This window comes from Armigeres subalbatus, chromosome 1 (assembly GCF_024139115.2).
Source record: "Armigeres subalbatus isolate Guangzhou_Male chromosome 1, GZ_Asu_2, whole genome shotgun sequence".
Classification (NCBI taxonomy): Eukaryota; Metazoa; Arthropoda; class Insecta; order Diptera; family Culicidae; genus Armigeres; species Armigeres subalbatus.
In genome coordinates, this window is record NC_085139.1 from 298995226 (window position 1) to 299014475 (window position 19250).

Genomic DNA, 19250 nt, shown 5'->3' on the forward strand with positions numbered 1-19250 from the left:
TCTTTTATCACCTGTCATAGGACGAGTTTAAACAATCCCATTGAATTCCACCACTTAATTGTATCCTGACAGATACGTATTTCGACCTCAACAGTAAGGCCGTCTTCAGTGTCTTGTACTTGACTCGACTTGCGAAGTTGAGTCAAGTACAAGACACTGAAGACGGCCTTACTGTTGAGGTCGAAATACGTATCTGTCAGGATACAATTAAGTGGTGGAATTCAATGGGATTGTTTAAACTCGTCTTATGACAGGTGAAAACATTCCACTAAAAAGCTCAAAATAATTTTCTTACCTTTCTTTTATCGTTATTCGTTATCTATTGAGAACGAATTCTGCAAACCCTGTCTACGCTTTTTAAAATTCCTCTTCTTTTAAAAAAATCACAACTTTGGAGCTACTTAACCAATTATTTATGAAGTGAAAACTGAAGAATGCTACTTTCAATTAATTACAGAACCCCACAATGACAACACAATTTGTTTAACTTGTTAAACTAATTGGGACACTATATATGTAAAATCCTATTAAAGTAAAATCCCTCGGTTCCATCATTCAAATAGAGTAGACAAAAAGAGTAGACACAAATAAATAAAGAATGTAAAGCATTAAAATAGATTTGTAAGCTTTTTGCAACTTGGTTTCCTTTATAGATCCCATTTTGTCCGACATACTATGTATGATAGATTTAAAAAATCTAAATATGATGCTCTAGAAATACATGACGAAAAAAAAAATCACCCAGAATTCCAAGACGAATCCAATCCGAATTCTGATTCCAAAGTATGTCCGGACGAAATTCCAAAAGATTCCGGTCAGGATCACAAAGAACCCGGTCAGAATTCCAGAGGCAATCTGGCCAGGATTGCAAAGAGAAACTGGAAGGGATTACAATAAGAATTCGGTCAGCATTCCAAAAGGTGTCCGAATAAGATGCAGTAGGAACTCGTAAATGAAAAGGGAATAAGGTCAGAATTCCAAAGGATATCCGGTCAAGATTCCGAACGGAATACGGTCAGGATTCCGAGGGAAATCCGGCCAGGACTCCGAGGGGAATCCGGTCAGGATTCTGAAGCGAACTCGGTTAGGATCCCGAAGGAAATTCAGTTATTCAGTTCATTTCCGAAGGAAATCCGCTTAGGATCCCGAAGGTACTTCCGTTAGGAGAATCCGGTTAGGATCTCGAAGGGAATTTGGTTAAGAACCAGAAGGGAGTCTGATTAGGAACCCGAAAAAATCCGGTTAGGATCCCGAAGGGAATCTGGTTAGGATTCCGAGGGAAAACCGATTGAGATTTCGAAGAAAATCTGGTTAGGATCCCGCAGGGAACCGGTTAGGGTTTTGAAGGGGTCCGGTTAGGATCGCGAAAGGAATTTGGTTAAGATCCCGAAGGGAATCCGATTAGGATCCCGAAGGGAATTCGGTTAGATCCCCAAAGATAATTCAGTTAGGATCCCGAAGGGAATTCCCTTAGGATCCTGAAGGGATTTGGGTTAGGTTTCCGAAAGGAATCCGGTTAGAATTCCGGGGGAGGAGGGATCCGATCAGAATTCCACAGGGAGTCCTGTTAGGATTCCGGAGAAAATCCGGTTTGGATTTCAAATGAAATCCGAAAGGTATTCCAAAAGGAATCAGTTGAGGGTCTCAAAGGGAATCTGAACAAAATTCTGAAGGAAATCTAGTCAGGATTCCAAAGGAATTCGGTCAGGAATTCAGAGGAAATCCGATCAGGATTCCAAATGGAATCGATGCGGATTGCAAAAGTATTCTGGAAAGGATTTGCAGACACACAATCTAATAAAACGCGACCAGACCGCAAGATTGTTGGCGGCAATAGCTCCAAGTTCCAAATAATAAAGTTAAGTTCAAAATGTTCCGAGAATAAACAGTCTTAATTTGTTCGAGTGTGCAAAAGAAATAATTTCCCTCCAGCTATCCGGGAAACAGTAACCTATCATTAAAATACAGTTCGCTTATCATCGTATCGAACATTTTGGTTTTGAACGATTTCATCCATTATAAAAGAATCAAATAGGTCACCCAGTCTTGAAAAGGTCCTTACTCACCAAATCTGTGCAACGAAACATGTTCCTTAATCACTTCTCACGCTGGTTGGTCTCACTCTCACTGGTAATCGACTAAAAGCGCAAACACAACACCGATCGAGCCAGGCGCAAATTTCACTGAATTCTCTCGTTTCCCACGCTTTCGTTTTAACCATACTCTCGAATCGTCGTACACCTGTTCGCTTTTCTCGTCCGGACATACGCCCACGTGTGTTGTGTTGGGCCACCATCGTAATCACAGTCTCTTCCCACCGAGTGGAGCTGTTGCAGCAGCTCTCATTTTCCGAAGAGCAAACGCGCAATCTATACGCGCCTACGGGATTGAGAAGCAGATTCAGCGAGAGAACATTCGTCCGCACAAGCGACCATGCTGCTCCATTTGCGCTTTCACTGAGGCTGTTGTGTTCAAGAGCAAACTGGCAGTGTCGCGTCGCTTCGTCATTCCTACCGGTAACGAAAGCGCGAGCGACGCTCTTCTAACTGTTTGGATTCAGATCGGGAAAATTGCATCCCCCGCACGGCACGACGCTAGTTGACCATCATCCCAGTGAAGAGCATCAAACACGGCACCCTTGGCAGTCAGTTGCTATTTGGACTACCAACCAGTCGGTCGATCACAAACAGTAACCAGCGGTAAGCAATTGCGGTGGATACGCGCGGTCGAATATTGTTTCGGTCCGGTGGTGATTATCGTCCTACCGTGCAACAATCTAAAAAGTAAAAGAAACGCTGTTCGCGCAAAATTTTTCCCTGTTGGAAAAGCTGCTCGTGCTTTATTATTACAGTGCTTATCGTTAATCCCGCATTGAATTTTATTACCAGGCGGGAAATTTCAATAATAAACAAACGGAAAACGCATTCGAAACTCATCACTGCCTCCGCCACCCACTTTCTTTGTATCAATTCGTAGTCATTATCATCGTCGTCCTCGCCGCGGTCGACGAACGAACCAAAACAAAGCGAAAACTATTTAAACTTGAAAGCCGAAAGCCGCGAGTCCGAGTAGTGTTGGTGTGCGAGCGAGTGCATTCTTTCAGTGCTATTTTCCCACCCTTACCCCCCAGCAATCGTTTCGCTGTCGCCGGGTGATTTTTTGTTGTTTTGTTTATTCAAAGCGCAAACCAGGAAAAGCGCGAACGGGGTTCAAAGGGTGCACCTAAGCGAAACAAGTGCCAGCGCGAGGGGGAAAACAGCTGTTTTTGGCTTAAGACGCAGGCAAGAAAGTGAATCAAGTGGTCGACGGGTCAAGCCATCTGAAGTTGCATAATCGCGTTAACGTAACGAAAGAGAAAAAATCAACAACAAGTGGTGGTTGAATTGTCGAATCGAACCGCCACAGTGCAGTGATTAAAATTTCAGGTAATTAAAATTTGCTCTTCGGGTAACCGTTGGTGACGAGATGTTTGGCCATCTTTTTGTGGGGTTTATTTTTGTGGGGATGCGAAATCGAGCGAATTGAAACGCGGTGAGGTAAACAACAACGTTTGGGGACTGTGTTCGGTCGGACATGGAAAAGTTGTAAAACATGATCTTGATGGGGTATATTCCTCAATGTCAAGGTTTTGACGTGGATGAGGGATTCGGCTAATTGCAAGGAATCCCGAACAGCAGGGAAAGCGGTTTCGAATCTTTTAGGTTGGATAATAAATAGTTTATCATTTTACTTTCCACATAACATGTAGAATAAACTGCAAAGAAGCTTTTTAAACGAAACTATCGTACCACCTAAAACAAATTACAAATACACAAAATGAATTCATTTATTCATTTATTTAGTTTACATCTAAACAGATAACCCCTTCTATAAACTATTTGACGCCACAAAACGCGGTTCGAGACCGCATCTCTCCATCCTCGAATGCGCCCCACAAAATGATAAACTTGTAAATATTTGAAGGATAACATCGTGTAATAAGCTTTTGACATTACAACATTATCAATCAGCAAGTATTGAGAACTGCGTACAAATTACTGCTACTCTTTAATTATTTATAAAACATGGTTTAAAGAGAGGTTTTTATATGTTCATGCTCAGGAACTAGAGAAAATTGATATATCATAATATATCCAACAAATGATCGCATTGATAAAATACCCAACAAGGAAAAAAAGGAAAACTGATGATGCAATTGTGGAAATTGGTAGTGCCCTAATTGGTAATTGGTCGTGGGTTGAAAGAGCAATGTAACTCTAATACTAATTATATATGAATGGAGCGCCAACCAGTGATGGAAGAACGATTACATTGGACAAAAATTCTGGGAAACACCTAAGTGCGGACTCAAATCGTAATAATCAAAGATTGTAATCAGGTTGAGTGAATCGTACATCTTTGTTTGCAGAAAAAATCCCATTTAAAATACGACAGTAAAACATCATTCAACATTTTTACTTGACACATAAGAATACTTCTCGATACTTCGTCGAAAGGATTATCCTTGACCGTCACCACTGGACTTGATTTTGGACCAATCACTTCCAGTCAACCTAAATATTTTGCTTCTTCAGGTCTTTTAACTGCCAAAAAGCATCTAGTACGATTTTTTTTCTACTATCGATAGTACAAGGAACAGTAGCATATACGATGAGCCTGAGATAGCGGTTTATATTCCGTGTCCGGTTGACAAGATCTGCCGGAATGGTAAATTTCTTGACTTCTCTGGGAGTCAAGTGTTGTTATGCTTGTCACACATTCTAATACAATACACAAATTAATGTATTCTGCTGACACCGAAAGTTCTCAAGTAAGAACTGTGAAAGGCATCTTCAGTGATAGTTAGTTATAAACTAATTACAATAAATAGGAAGAATATGAAGTCATGCGATAATGGTAGGGGAAGGAGGGGAGACTTGATCCCCCGGGAGACTGGATCACCCCCTGTTTTATCGAGAACTAAAGTAGTTTTGTTCTAGCGTATTTTTTAGTATAGATCCTCTAGACAAATGACCTTTATATGGTGAGTTATTTTTTGGATAGACAACCTTATTCATTCTGCAGGGCGGTTTATATGTTTTGACCTTCCTAAAGATTTTTTTATTGACCACGCAAAATTTGAACAACTTTTCAAAACAATGACCAAATGCTTTCGTTTTTTCACAGCCCAAAGCCATAAATATGCTTAATGATTTATACTGATGAAAATGTCAACATTCCATCAAAGTTTTGGATTTGAAGTTATTGCCTCAATATGGGGACACTTGATACCCCATACAAAAATTTGGCGAAAAAAATCAAAAAATATAAATCTGTTCTCAGGCTTCTATTTTTTGTAGATTGTCTGGAACGGTTGGTAGGTTGTCCCCGTTTCTCCTTTTCGTGAATTCAAAAATATTCGTTGATCATAATATTCTTAACTGAATAATGTTAGGCTGGTTAAATATTTGTGTCAAATATTGACGTGGACAAGAAAAATTCTCGGAAGTACAACCGACAACAATCGTACTAAAACAAGACAATAAACGGGTGATAAGTCTGCAAGTTGTACTCCAGGAATTATTAGCTTTGTTGTATACTAATCGACCCAGCTCGTCGAACTGAACAAATGTCTGTATGTCAGAATGTTCCTGTAATACTGGGTAGACACCTTTTCGTGATGCATTACGGAGTACGATCTACAACACTTACTATTCTTGTTAATACGTATAAGTGATGGACTATAAGTTGCTTTTAGATGACCCATCTTTTGCACTTTTTGGATGGAGTCAATTAAGTAAATTATAAAAACGTTACTCAATCTTAGACTGGTTTCGAAGCCGACGACATGATTCTCCAAGCTCCAGCGCAATTAATTAGGAAAGAAGCGGATACGAATTTGGTAGATCTGCTGAACTCTCTGACTGAATCTTTAATCTGTGTAAAGGTGAGATTTCAAAATGCCAAACGCAATGAAATCAGATCTCTGTACAAAAACGATTTCGGAACTCATAAGAAGAAGCAAACATATGATTGAGCTTAAGTACCGATGCATGGTCAAAATCAGTAATATCCCACTTATTGATGATGCTGAAACTGATTGAGGGGCGCGCCGTTGAGAGTTGGTACATTTCTCGAAGGGTATAAATAGCGGTACCTCAATCTAAAGAGGCCTCACATTAAGTTTGAGAAATATCTGAATAAATAAGAACTACTACATTTCTTCTCGGTAGAAATGGTGCCGAATAACATGCACTAAACAAATTGTGCTAAGATTCTAATAAGATTCTGCCCCGAATCCCAAAAGCAATCTGCACAGGATTCCGGAAAGATTTTGCTCAGAACCTCAAAAGGATTCTGCTGAAAATCCCGAAAGCATTCTGCTCATAATCCCGAAACGATTTTGCTAAGAATCCCGAAAGGATTCTGCTTAGAATCCAGAAGGGATTCTGCTTAGAAACCAGAAAGGATTCTACTTAGAATCCCGAAAGGATTCTGCTTAGAATCCTAAAAGGATTCTGCTTAGAATCCCGAAAGGATTTTGCTTAGAATCCCGAAAGGATTCTGCTTGGAATCCCGAAAGGATTCTGCTCAGAATCCCAAAAGGATTCTGCTCAAAACCCCGAAAGGATACTGCTCAGAATCCCGGGAAGATTCTCCTCAGAATCCCGAAAAAAGGATTCTGCTCAGAACCCAGAAAAAAATCTGATCAGAATCCCGAAAAGATTATGCTCAGAATCTCGAAAGGATTTTGCTCAGAATTTAAAAAAAAATCTGCTCAGAATCCCGATAGGATTCTGTTCAGAACCCCGACAGCATTCCGCATTCTGAATCCCGAAAGAACTCTGCTAAGAATTGCGAAAGGATTCTGCTCAGAATATCGAAAGGATTCTGCACAGAATCCCGAAAGGATTCTGCTCAGAACTCCGAAGGGATTCTGCTCAAAATCTCGAAAGGATTCTGCTCAGAATCCCGAAAGAATTTTGTTCAGAATCCCGAAAGAATTCTGTTCAGAATCCCGAAAGAATTCTGTTCAGAGTTCCGAAAGGATTTTGCCCGGAATCTCGAAAGATTTTGCTCAGAGTTCCGAAAGCATTTTGCTCATAATACCAAAAGGACTCTGCTCAGAATCCCGAAAGGATTCTGCTCAGCATTACGAAAGGATTCTGCTCAGAATCCCGAAAGGATTCTGCTCAGAATTACCGAAAGGATTCTGCTCAGAATGCCGAAAGGATTCTGCTCAGAACTCCGAAGGGATTCTGCTCAGAATCTCGAAAGGATTCTGCTCAGAATCCCGAAAGGATTCTGCTCAAAATCTCGAAAGGATTCTGCTCAGAATCCCGAAAGAATTTTGTTCAGAATCCCGAAAGAATTCTGTTCAGAATCCCGACAGAATTCTGTTCAGAATCCCGAAAGAATTCTGCTCAGAATCCCGAAAGGATTCTGCTCAGAATCCCGAAAGGATTCTGCTCAGAATCCCGAAAGGATTCTGCTCAGAATCCCGAAAGGATTCTGCTCAGAATCCCGAAAGGATTCTGCTCAGAATCCCGAAAGGATTCTGCTCAGAATCCCGAAAGGATTCTGCTCAGAATCCCGAAAGGATTCTGCTCAGAATCCCGAAAGGATTCTGCTCAGAGTCCCGAAAAGATTTTGCTTAGAATCCCGAAAGGATTTTGCTCAGAATCCCGAACGGATTCTACTCAGAATTCCAAAAGGATTTTGCTCAGAATCCCGAAAGGATTTTGCTCAGAATCCCAATAGAATTCTGCTCAGAATCCCGAAAGGATTCTGCTCAGAATCCCGAAAGGATTCTGTTCAGAATCCCGAAAGGATTCTGTTCAGAATCCCGAAAGGATTCTGTTCAGAATCCCGAAAGGATTCTGCTCAGAATCCCGAAAGGATTCTGCTCAGAATCCCGAAAGGATTGTGTTCAGAATCCCAAAAGGATTCTGTTCAGAATCCCAAAAGGATTCTGTTCAGAATTCCAAAAGGATTCCCGAACAGATTATGTTCAGAATCCCGAACGGATTCTGTTCAGAATCCCAAAAAAATTCTGTTAAGAATCCCGAAAGGATTCTGTTCAGAATCCCGAAAGGATTCTGTTCAGAATCCCGAAAGGATTCTGTTCAAAATCCCGAAAGGATTCTGTTCAGAATCCCGAAAGGATTCTGTTCAGAATCCCGAAAGGATTCTGTTCAGAATCCCGAAAGAATTCTGTTCAGAATCCCGAAAGGATTCTGTTCAGAATCCCGAAAGGATTCTGTTCAGAATCCCGAAAGGATTCTGTTCAGAATCCCGAAAGGATTCTGCTCAGAATCCCGCTCGGATTCTGCTCAGAATCCCGCTCGGATTCTGCTCAGAATCCCGCTCGGATTCTGCTCAGAATCCCGCTCGGATTCTGGTCAGAATATCGAAAGGATTATGCTCAGAATCCCGAACGGTTTCTGTTCAGAATTCTGAATGGATTCTGTTCAGAATCCCTAAAGGATTCTGTTCAGAATCTCGAAAGGATTCTGTTCGGAATCCCGAAAGGATTTTGCCCGGAATCCCGAAAGGATTCTGCTCAGAATTCCCGAAAGTATTCTGCTCAGAATCTCGGAAGGATTTTGCTGAGAATCCCGAAAGGATTTTGCTCAGAATCCCGAAAGGATTCTGCTCAGAATCCCAAAAAGATTCTGCACAGAATCCCGAAAGAATTCTATTCAGAAAGGATTCTGCTTAGAATCCCGAAAGGATTCTGCTTAGAATCCCGAAAGGATTCAGCTCACAATCCCGAAAGAATTCTGCTCAGAACATCGAAAGGATTCTGCTCAGAATCCCGAAAGGATTCTGCTCACAATCCCGAAAGGATTCTGGATCCCGAAAAGATTCTGCTGGATTCTGGATTCTGCTCAGAATTTTGAAAGGATTCTGCTTAGAATCCCGAAAGGATTCTGCTTAGAATCCCGAAAGGTTTCAGCTCACAATCCCGAAAGGATTCTGCTCAGAATCCCGAAAGGATTCTGCTCAGAACATCGAAAGGATTCTGCTCAGAACATCGAAAGGATTCTGCTCAGAATCCCGAAAGGATTCTGCTCACAATCCCGAAAGGATTCTGGATCCCGGAAGGATTCTGCTGGATTCTGGATTCTGCTCAGAATTTCGAAAGGATTTTGCTCAGAATTTCGAAAGCATTCTGCTCAGAATCCTGAAAGGATTCTGCTCAGAATACCGAAAGAATTATGCTTAGAATCCCGAAAGGATTCTGCTTTGGAACCCGAAAGGTTTCAGCTCACAATCCCGAAAGGATTCTGCTCAGAATCCCGAAAGGATTCTGCTCAGAACATCGAAAGGATTCTGCTCAGAACATCGAAAGGATTCTGCTCAGAATCCCGAAAGGATTCTGCTCACAATCCCGAAAGGATTCTGGATCCCGGAAGGATTCTGCTGGATTCTGGATTCTGCTCAGAATTTCGAAAGGATTTTGCTCAGAATTTCGAAAGCATTCTGTTCAGAAACCCGAAAGGATTCTGCTCAGAATCCTGGAAGGATTCTGCTCAGAATCCCGTAAGGATTTTCTTTGGAGTCCCGAAAGGATTCTGCTTGGAATCCCGAAAGGATTCTGCTCAGAATCCCGAAAGGGTTCTGCTCAGAATACCGAAAGAATACTTCTCAGAATCCCGAAAAGAATCTGCTCAGAATCTCGAAAGGATTCTGCTCAGAATCCCGAACGGATTCTGCTCAGAATCCCGAAAGGATTATGCTCAGAATCCCGAACGGTTTCTGTTCAGAATTCTGAATGGATTCTGTTCAGAATCCCTAAAGGATTCTGTTCAGAATCCCTAAAGGATTCTGTTCAGAATCCCTAAAGGATTCTGTTCAGAATCTCGAAAGGATTCTGTTCGGAATCCCGAAAGGATTTTGCCCGGAATCCCGAAAGGATTCTGCTCAGAATTCCCGAAAGGATTCTGCTCAGAATCTCGGAAGGATTTTGCTGAGAATCCCGAAAGGATTCTGCTCAGAATCCCAAAAAGATTCTGCACAGAATCCCGAAAGAATTCTATTCAGAAAGGATTCTGCTTAGAATCCCGAAAGGATTCTGCTTAGAATCCCGAAAGGATTCAGCTCACAATCCCGAAAGAATTCTGCTCAGAACATCGAAAGGAAAAAAAAGGCTCAGAATTTCGAAACCATTCTGCTCAGAATCCTAAAAGGATTCTGCTCAGAATACCGAAAGAATTCTGCTTAGAATCCCGAAAGGATTCTGCTCTGGAACCGAAAGGATTCTGTTCAGAATCCCGAAAGGATTCTGCTCAGAATCCCAAAAAGATTCTGCACAGAATCCCGAAAGAATTCTATTCAGAAAGGATTCTGCTTAGAATCCCGAAAGGATTCTGCTTAGAATCCCGAAAGGATTCTGCTCACAATCCCGAAAGGATTCTGGATCCCGAAAAGATTCTGCTGGATTCTGGATTCTGCTCAGAATTTCGAAAGGATTCTGCTTAGAATCCCGAAAGGATTCTGCTTAGAATCCCGAAAGGTTTCAGCTCACAATCCCGAAAGGATTCTGCTCAGAACATCGAAAGGATTCTGCTCAGAACATCGAAAGGATTCTGCTCAGAACATCGAAAGGATTCTGCTCACAATCCCGAAAGGATTCTGGATCCCGGAAGGATTCTGCTGGATTCTGGATTCTGCTCAGAATTTCGAAAGGATTTTGCTCAGAATTTCGAAAGCATTCTGCTCAGAATCCTGAAAGGATTCTGCTCAGAATACCGAAAGGGTTCTGCTCAGAATACCGAAAGAATACTTCTCAGAATCCCGAAAAGAATCTGCTCAGAATCTCGAAAGGATTCTGCTCAGAATCCCGTAAGGATTTTCTTTGGAATCCCGAAAGGATTCTGCTTGGAATCCCGAAAGGATTCTGCTTGGAATCCCGAAAGGATTCTGCTCAGAATCCCGAAAGGGTTCTGCTCAGAATACCGAAAGAATACTTCTCAGAATCCCGAAAAGAATCTGCTCAGAATCTCGAAAGGATTCTGCTCAGAATCCCGGAAGGATTCTGCTCAGAATCCCGGAAGGATTCTGCTCAGAATCCCGGAAGGATTCTGCTCAGAATCCCAGAAGGATTCTGCTCAGAATCCCGAAAGGATTCTGCTCAGAACCCCGAAAGGATACTGCTCAGAATCTCAAAAGGATTCTGCTCACAATTTCGGAGGGATTCAGCTAAAAAGCCGGAAAGGATTCTGCTCAGAATCCCGAAGTGATTCTCCTCAGAATCCCGAAGTGATTCTGCTCAGAATCCCGAACAGATTCTGCTCAGAATCCACAAAGGATGCTGCTCAGAATCCCGGAAGGATTCTGCTCCGAATCCCGAAAGGATGCTGCTCAGAATCTCAAAAGGATTCTGCTCACAATTTCGGAGGGATTCAGCTAAAAAGCCGGAAAGGATTCTGCTCAGAACATCGAAAGGATTCTGCTCAGAATCCCGAAAGGATTCTGGATCCCGGAAGGATTCTGCTGGATTCTGGATTCTGCTCAGAATTTCGAGAGGATTCTGCTCAGAATTTCGAAACCATTCTGCTCAGCATTCTAAAAGGATTCTGCTCAGAATACCGAAAGAATTCTGCTTAGAATCCCGAAAGGATTCTGTTCAGAATCCCGAAAGGATTCTGTTCAGAATCATGAAAGGATTCTGTTCAGAATCCCGAAAGGATTCTGTTCAGAATCCCGCTCGGATTCTGTTCAGAATCCCGCTCGGATTCTGTTCAGAATCCCGCTCGGATTCTGTTCAGAATCCCGCTCGGATTCTGTTCAGAATCCCGCTCGGATTCTGCTCAGAATCCCGCTCGGATTCTGCTCAGAATCCCGCTCGGATTCTGCTCAGAATCCCGCTCGGATTCTGGTCAGAATATCGAAAGGATTCTGCTAAGAATACCGAACGGATTCTGTTCAGAATTCTGAATGGATTCTGCTCAGAATCCCGAAAGTATTCTGCTCATAATCCCGAACGGATTCTGCTCAGAATCCCGAAAGGATTATGCTCAGAATCCCGAACGGTTTCTGTTCAGAATTCTGAATGGATTCTGTTCAGAATTCCTAAAGGATTCTGCTCAGAATCTCGGAAGGATTTTGCTGAGAATCCCGAAAGGATTCTGCTCAGAATCCCAAAAAGATTCTGCACAGAATCCCGAAAGAATTCTATTCAGAAAGGATTCTGCTTAGAATCCCGAAAGGATTCTGCTTAGAATCCCGAAAGGATTCAGCTCACAATCCCGAAAGAATTCTGCTCAGAACATCGAAAGGATTCTGCTCAGAATCCCGAAAGGATTCTGCTCACAATCCCGAAAGGATTCTGGATCCCGAAAAGATTCTGCTGGATTCTGGATTCTGCTCAGAATTTCGAAAGGATTCTGCTTAGAATCCCGAAAGGATTCTGCTCAGAACATCGAAAGGATTCTGCTCAGAACATCGAAAGGATTCTGCTCACAATCCCGAAAGGATTCTGGATCCCGGAAGGATTCTGCTGGATTCTGGATTCTGCTCAGAATTTCGAAAGGATTTTGCTCAGAATTTCGAAAGCATTCTGCTCAGAATCCTAAAAGGATTCTGCTCAGAATACCGAAAGAATTCTGCTTAGAATCCCGAAAGGATTCTGTTCAGAATCCCGAAAGGATTCTGTTCAGAATCATGAAAGGATTCTGTTCAGAATCCCGCTCGGATTCTGTTCAGAATCCCGCTCGGATTCTGTTCAGAATCCCGCTCGGATTCTGCTCAGAATCCCGCTCGGATTCTGCTCAGAATCCCGCTCGGATTCTGCTCAGAATCCCGCTCGGATTCTGGTCAGAATATCGAAAGGATTCTGCTTAGAATACCGAACGGATTCTGTTCAGAATTCTGAATGGATTCTGCTCAGAATCCCGAAAGTATTCTGCTCATAATCCCGAACGGATTCTGCTCAGAATCCCGAAAGGATTATGCTCAGAATCCCGAACGGTTTCTGTTCAGAATTCTGAATGGATTCTGTTCAGAATCCCTAAAGGATTCTGTTCAGAATCTCGAAAGGATTCTGTTCGGAATCCCGAAAGGATTTTGCCCGGAATCCCGAAAGAATTCTGCTCAGAATTCCCGAAAGGATTCTGCTCAGAATCTCGGAAGGATTTTGCTGAGAATCCCGAAAGGATTCTGCTCAGAATCCCAAAAAGATTCTGCACAGAATCCCGAAAGAATTCTATTCAGAAAGGATTCTGCTTAGAATCCCGAAAGGATTCTGCTTAGAATCCCGAAAGGATTCTGCTTAGAATCCCGAAAGGATTCAGCTCACAATCCCGAAAGAATTCTGCTCAGAACATCGAAAGGATTCTGCTCAGAACATCGAAAGGATTCTGCTCACAATCCCGAAAGGATTCTGGATCCCGGAAGGATTCTGCTGGATTCTGGATTCTGCTCAGAATTTCGAAAGGATTTTGCTCAGAATTTCGAAAGCATTCTGCTCAGAATCCTGAAAGGATTCTGCTCAGAATACCGAAAGAATTATGCTTAGAATCCCGTAAGGATTTTCTTTGGAATCCCGAAAGGATTCTGCTTGGAATCCCGAAAGGATTCTGCTCAGAATCCCGAAAGGGTTCTGCTCAGAATACCGAAAGAATACTTCTCAGAATCCCGAAAAGAATCTGCTCAGAATCTCGAAAGGATTCTGCTCAGAATCCCGGAAGGATTCTGCTCAGAATCCCGGAAGATCTCTGCTCAGAATCCCGGAAGGATTCTGCTCAGAATCCCAGAAGGATTCTGCTCAGAATCCCGAAAGGATTCTGTTCAGAATCCCGAAAGGATTCTGCTCAGAATCCCGAAAGGATTCTGCTCAGAACCCCGAAAGGATTCTGCTCAGAACCCCGAAAGGATGCTGCTCAGAATCTCAAAAGGATTCTGCTCACAATTTCGGAGGGATTCAGCTGAAAAACCGGAAAGGATTCTGCTCAGAATCCCGAAGTGATTCTCCTCAGAATCCCGAAGTGATTTTGCTCAGAATCTCGAACAGATTCTGCTCAGAATCCCGAACGGATGCTGCTCAGAATCCCGGAAGGATTCTGCTCCGAATCCCGAAAGGATGCTGCTCAGAATCTCAAAAGGATTCTGCTCACAATTTCGGAGGGATTCAGCTAAAAAGCCGGAAAGGATTCTGCTCAGAACATCGAAAGGATTCTGCTCAGAATCCCGAAAGGATTCTGCTCACAATCCCGAAAGGATTCTGAATCCCGGAAGGATTCTGCTGGATTCTGGATTCTGCTCAGAATTTCGAGAGGATTCTGCTCAGAATTTCGAAACCATTCTGCTCAGAATCCTGAAAGGATTCTGCTCAGAATACCGAAAGAATTCTGCTTAGAATCCCGAAAGGATTCTGCTCAGAAACCCGAAAGGATTCTGCTCAGAATCCCGGAAGGATTTTCTTTGGAATCCCGAAAGGATTCTGCTTGGAATCCCGAAAGGATTCTGCTCAGAATCCCGAAAGGATTCTGCTCAGAACCCCGAAAGTATGCTGCTCAGAATCCCGAAAGGATTTTGCTCAGAATCCTTAAAGGATCATGCTCAGAATCTCGAAAGGATTCTTCTCATGATCCCGAAAGGATTCTGTTCAGAATCCCGAAAGGATGCTGTTCAGAATCCCGAAAGGATTCTGTTCAGAATCCCGAAAGGATTCTGTTCAGAATCTTGAAAGGATTCTGTTCAGAATCTTGAAAGGATTCTGTTCAGAATCTTGAAAGGATTCTGTTCAGAATCTTGAAAGGATTCTGTTCAGAATCTTGAAAGGATTCTGTTCAGAATTCCGAACGGATTCTGTTCAGAATCCCGAACGGATTCTGTTCAGAATCCCGAACGGATTCTGTTCAGAATCCCGAACGGATTCTGTTCAGAATCCCGAACGGATTCTGTTCAAAATCCCGAACGGATTCTGCTCAAAGTCCCGAAAGTATACTGGTCAGAAAATCGAAAGGATTCTGGTCAGAGTCTCCAAAGGATTCTGCTGAGAATCTTAAAAGGATACAGCTTTGAATCCCGAAAAGATTCTGATTAGAATCCCGGAAGGATTCTGCTCAGAATACCGAAAGGATTCTGCTCAGAAGCCCGAAAGGATTCTGTTCAGAATCCCGAATAAATTCTATTCAGAATCCCGAACGGATTCTGTTAAAAATCCCCAACGGATTCTGCTTAGAATCCCGAAAGGATTCTGCTCACAATACCGAAAGGATTCTGCTCAGAATCCCGAAATGCTTTTGCTCAAAATCCCGAAAGGAATCTGGTCAGAATTTTGCAAGGATTCTAGTCAGAACATCGTTCTGTTCAATATCCCTGAAGGTTTTTGCTCAGAATCTCGCAAGGATTCTGCTCGGAATCTGAACGGGATTCTGCTTGGAATCCCGACAATTCTGTTTTTAAGTCCTGAGTCCCAAGGAGAGTTCTGCTCAGAATCCCGAAAGGACTCGGCACATAATACCGAAACGATTCTAGTCAGAGTCCCGAAAGCGTTCAGCCCAGAATCCCGAAAAGATTCTGCTAAGAATCCCGAAAGGATCTGGAAGGTATCCTGCTCATAATGACGAAAGTTTACTGCTCAAAATCCCGAAAGGTTTCTGCCCAGAATCCCGAAAGGATTCTGCTCAAAATCCCGAAAGGATTCTGCTCAAAATCCCGAAAGGATTCTGCTCAAAATCCCGAAAGGATTCTGCTCAGAATTCCGAAAGGATTCTGCTCAGAATCCCGAAAGGATTCTGCTCAGAATCCCGAAAGGATTCTGCTCAGAATCCCGAAAGGATTCTGCTCAGAATTCCCAAAGGATTCTGCTCAGAATCCCCAAAGGATTCTGCTCAGAATCCTCAAAGGATTCTGCTCAGAATCCTCAAAGGATTCTGCTCAGAATCCTCAAAGGATTCTGCTCAGAATCCTCAAAGGATTCTGCTCAGAATCCTCAAAGGATTCTGCTCAGAATCCTCAAAGGATTCTGTTCAGAATCCCCAAAGGATTCTGTTCAGCATTCCTAAAGGATTATGTTCAGAATCCCGAAAGGATTCTGTTTAGAATCCCCAAAGGATTCTGTTCAGAATCCCTTAAGGATTCTGATCCCGAAAGGATTCTGCTCAGAATCCCGAAAGGATTCTGCTCAGAATCCCAAAAAAAATCTGATCAGAATCCCGATTGGATTCTGCTCAGAATCCCGGAAGGATTCTGCTCAGAGTTCCCAAAGGATTCTGCTTGAAGTTCCGAAAGGATGCCAAAAGGATTCTGATTACAGCTTCGAAAGGATTCTCAGAATATCGAAAGGATTTTGCTCAGGATACCAAAAGGATTCTACTACGAGTCACGAAATGATTCTGATCAGCGTTTTATAAATAATCTGCTCAGAATCCAGGCAATTTTGCTCATAATCTCGAAAAGATTTTGCTCAAAATTCCTAAAGTATTTTGTTCAGAATTTTGAAAATTTTCTGCTCAAAACCCCAATTATGATCAGAGACCCGAAAAGACTCAGCTTGGAATTCCAGAGGAATGCTGCCCAGAATCCCAAAAGATTTCAGGATCCTGTTTAGAGTACCGAAAAAGTTCTACATTCAACTCCAAAAGGACTCTGCTCGAAATACCGAAAGGATTCTCCTCAAAATCTCGAAAGGTTTCTGCTCAGAATCCCGCAAGGATTCTGCCACTCAAGAAGAAGGAGAAAGCATCCATCAGACTGAAAAGGGAAGCGTCGTGGCGACAAAACCTCTACATTCTACAAGTACATAATGGAAGTCTATAAAGTCTGACCTGAGATCTGGCTTAAGTGAGCAATCGCCAAGAATGGAGATCCTCACGTTGGCCATGTGCTCCTCTAGGAGAGCTTAGGACCTATAAATGAGTGAATAATATACAATAAGGAAAATAATCAAAGTTTCTAACATAATTTTTTTAAAAAATCTCATGATCCAACGTTTTTTTTTTAATTTTGGATTCAGTCTCAGTTTTTATCGTTGGTCCAGATTATGTCATTATCGTAAAACTTCTGAAATCTCAATATGAGTTCATGAGATTCCATGCATTTCCAAAGCATTATCTTTTTTTTATTTTTTATATCTTTTTATAAAGATTGTCAGCCCTATGCTGGCTCATCTATAGCATTATCTAATTACTGCCATCAGTACCCCACTTTTTTAGATTTTCCCGTCCTTGGCCACTTTCCACTAGAAAGAAGGTCAAAATTTAAAATTATTTGGACCGGCCTAAACACATGCCGTCTTGGGTCATTGTGCGGTGCACTTTTCGCTATGTGCCCTACCTTAAAAAGCTCCTTCATGGAGAGAATTGTGGGTTTCGGTGGTGGGTTTCGTGGCCGTACGGTTAGTGGCGTAGTTTGAAAGGATTTAGGTGCAGTGGAGTATGGGTTCGATTTCTGGTCCGCTGAGTGGTCGTGTGAATGTCCTATCTATTGGCTAATGCTACGTGTTAAGTATTCAGTCTGTTCGACCTCTAGTCGGTGATCCGGTCTTTTTTGCTGTGAACACCTGTTTCGGATTTGCAAAAGCCTCAGAAAGAAGTAATTACTTTAATTCTTTTCAAGGAAAATAACAAAAAATACGAATGCACATCATCACATGCCACAAAAACGAGCTGTGTAATCAATCAATCATTGATTGATCAATCATTCAAACTGCGGGCATATGGAGCGCACTGTTACCAACAGTGCTGCTCTCAGTTTATCACTGTACCTACTTTGCATTTTCTACCGCAAATGTCATCATCATGAAAAGAAATCAACCGGACAAAATGATTATTTTGAATTACATGAAGGATCAAAAGGGAAGTAACATGGTTGAAATGAATCATTCAATAATGGATGAATTCAAGTGAAAAGGGAAGAGAGTGCAGGTGCGACTTTTTATCATGGCTTTTAGTCCTAACTATTGTGCAAAAAAAAGTTTGTTTTCACTAATCGTTGATTCGTACTATCGATGACATTAATTATCTTTTGTTCAAAATTTAAGCCGAAACCGATTTACAGAATTCCGAAAGGATTCTGCTCAGAATCCCGAAAGCATTCTGCTCAGAATCCCAAAAGGATTCTGCTCAGAATCCCAAAAGGATTCTGCTCAGAATCCCAAAAGGATTCTGCTCAGAATCCCAAAAGGATTCTGCTCAGAATCCCAAAAGGATTCTGCTCAGAATCCCAAAAGGATTCTGCTCAGAATCCCAAAAGGATTCTGCTCAGAATCTCAAAAGTTTTCTGCTCAGAATCCCGAAAGGATTCTGCTCAGAATCCCAAAAGGATTCTGCTCAGAATCCCGAAAGAATTCTGTTCAGAACCCCGAAAGAATTATGTTCAGAATCCCCAAAAGATTCATCTTAGAACCCCGAAAAGATTCTGCTCAGAATCCCGAAAAGATTCTTCTCAGAATCTCGAAAAGATTCTGCTTAGAATCCCGAAAGGATTTTGCTCAGAATCCAATCCACCAAGCTTACCAATAAGAATGAAATTTGAAATTTTTTCGGAGGCACCTCCCCACTCCCCAGAATTATGCCTTCTGAATTTCAGAGGATAGCGCAAATAATTTAAATTTTGTAATTCTTACAAAATGCCTGAGTAAACAATTTTAGCACGAACATTTTTCTTATATCCAAATATTCAATGGTGTACGTTTGAAACCATTTTTCCCCATCGAATGGCGAGGCACCGGTCACTGAAGTCATGGGTGCGGGGTGGCAGTCATGTTTACGTTTTCTTCGAAATAGTATAATTCAGTGAGACAAAGTCACACACAAAAGACGCTTACTCATTTTTGGCGCGTGCAGAACCCGTCATCCACCTCTGTACTGGCTTGATGGCACTGTGAAAAATTCCGCTACAAGAGCAAGACTTTCTTCGGATGGGAGACTAGTTTTCTCGCAGTGTTTCTAACATTGCCAACTGATAGCCACAAGAGGCCACAACGAAGGATAAATGGGGAAAAGTGTGTCTTTAATCTGATCGCGTGCGATGATGAGGCGGTAATAGCGCGGTTGAGATAATGCCGCCAACCGCCAGAAAGTGACGTGAAACGTTAATCGTGCGGGCCTTGCGAAATAGAAACCATCATCACGTAATACAAGACGGCGACGGCGGAGGCGGAGCGTGACGCTTTTCTTGGAGAACTAACGGATTAATTCCGGTTCAGATTTATGTCCCCATTTGAGGATCTCACTACACCAACCCCGCCCGGAGGGCATGTCATCCTCCGTAATTAATTCGTCCTCGTTTGTCTCTTCCATTACGAATGAATTTGCGAC

General features: G+C 42.3%; 2 protein-coding genes across 8 annotated transcripts in view; one reads left to right on the forward strand and one right to left on the reverse strand.

Annotated features, from left to right (window-relative positions):
* The window catches only part of LOC134207793 (glutamine-dependent NAD(+) synthetase), a 363415-nt gene that overhangs the window by 182227 nt on the left and 161938 nt on the right, over positions 1-19250 (reverse strand). The window contains exon 1 of one of the 3 annotated variants that reach the window (XM_062683706.1): positions 2067-2194. The exons of the other annotated variants lie outside the window; for them this stretch is intronic. Within the exon in view, the coding sequence (XP_062539690.1) occupies positions 2067-2087 (21 nt within the window). The 5' untranslated portion in view covers positions 2088-2194. Of the gene's footprint in view, positions 1-2066; positions 2195-19250 lie in introns of those variants that run through there. 3 annotated transcript variants of the gene reach the window in all.
* LOC134207791 (cytosolic carboxypeptidase 2-like) overlaps positions 1-19250 on the forward strand; it is a 277167-nt gene that overhangs the window by 95363 nt on the left and 162554 nt on the right. The window contains exon 1 of one of the 5 annotated variants that reach the window (XM_062683702.1): positions 2525-3425. The exons of 3 other annotated variants lie outside the window; for them this stretch is intronic. The gene's annotated coding sequence lies outside the window, so the exon portion shown is untranslated. Of the gene's footprint in view, positions 1-2524; positions 3426-19250 lie in introns of those variants that run through there. One more of the 5 variants, XM_062683703.1, reaches the window with a different exon arrangement.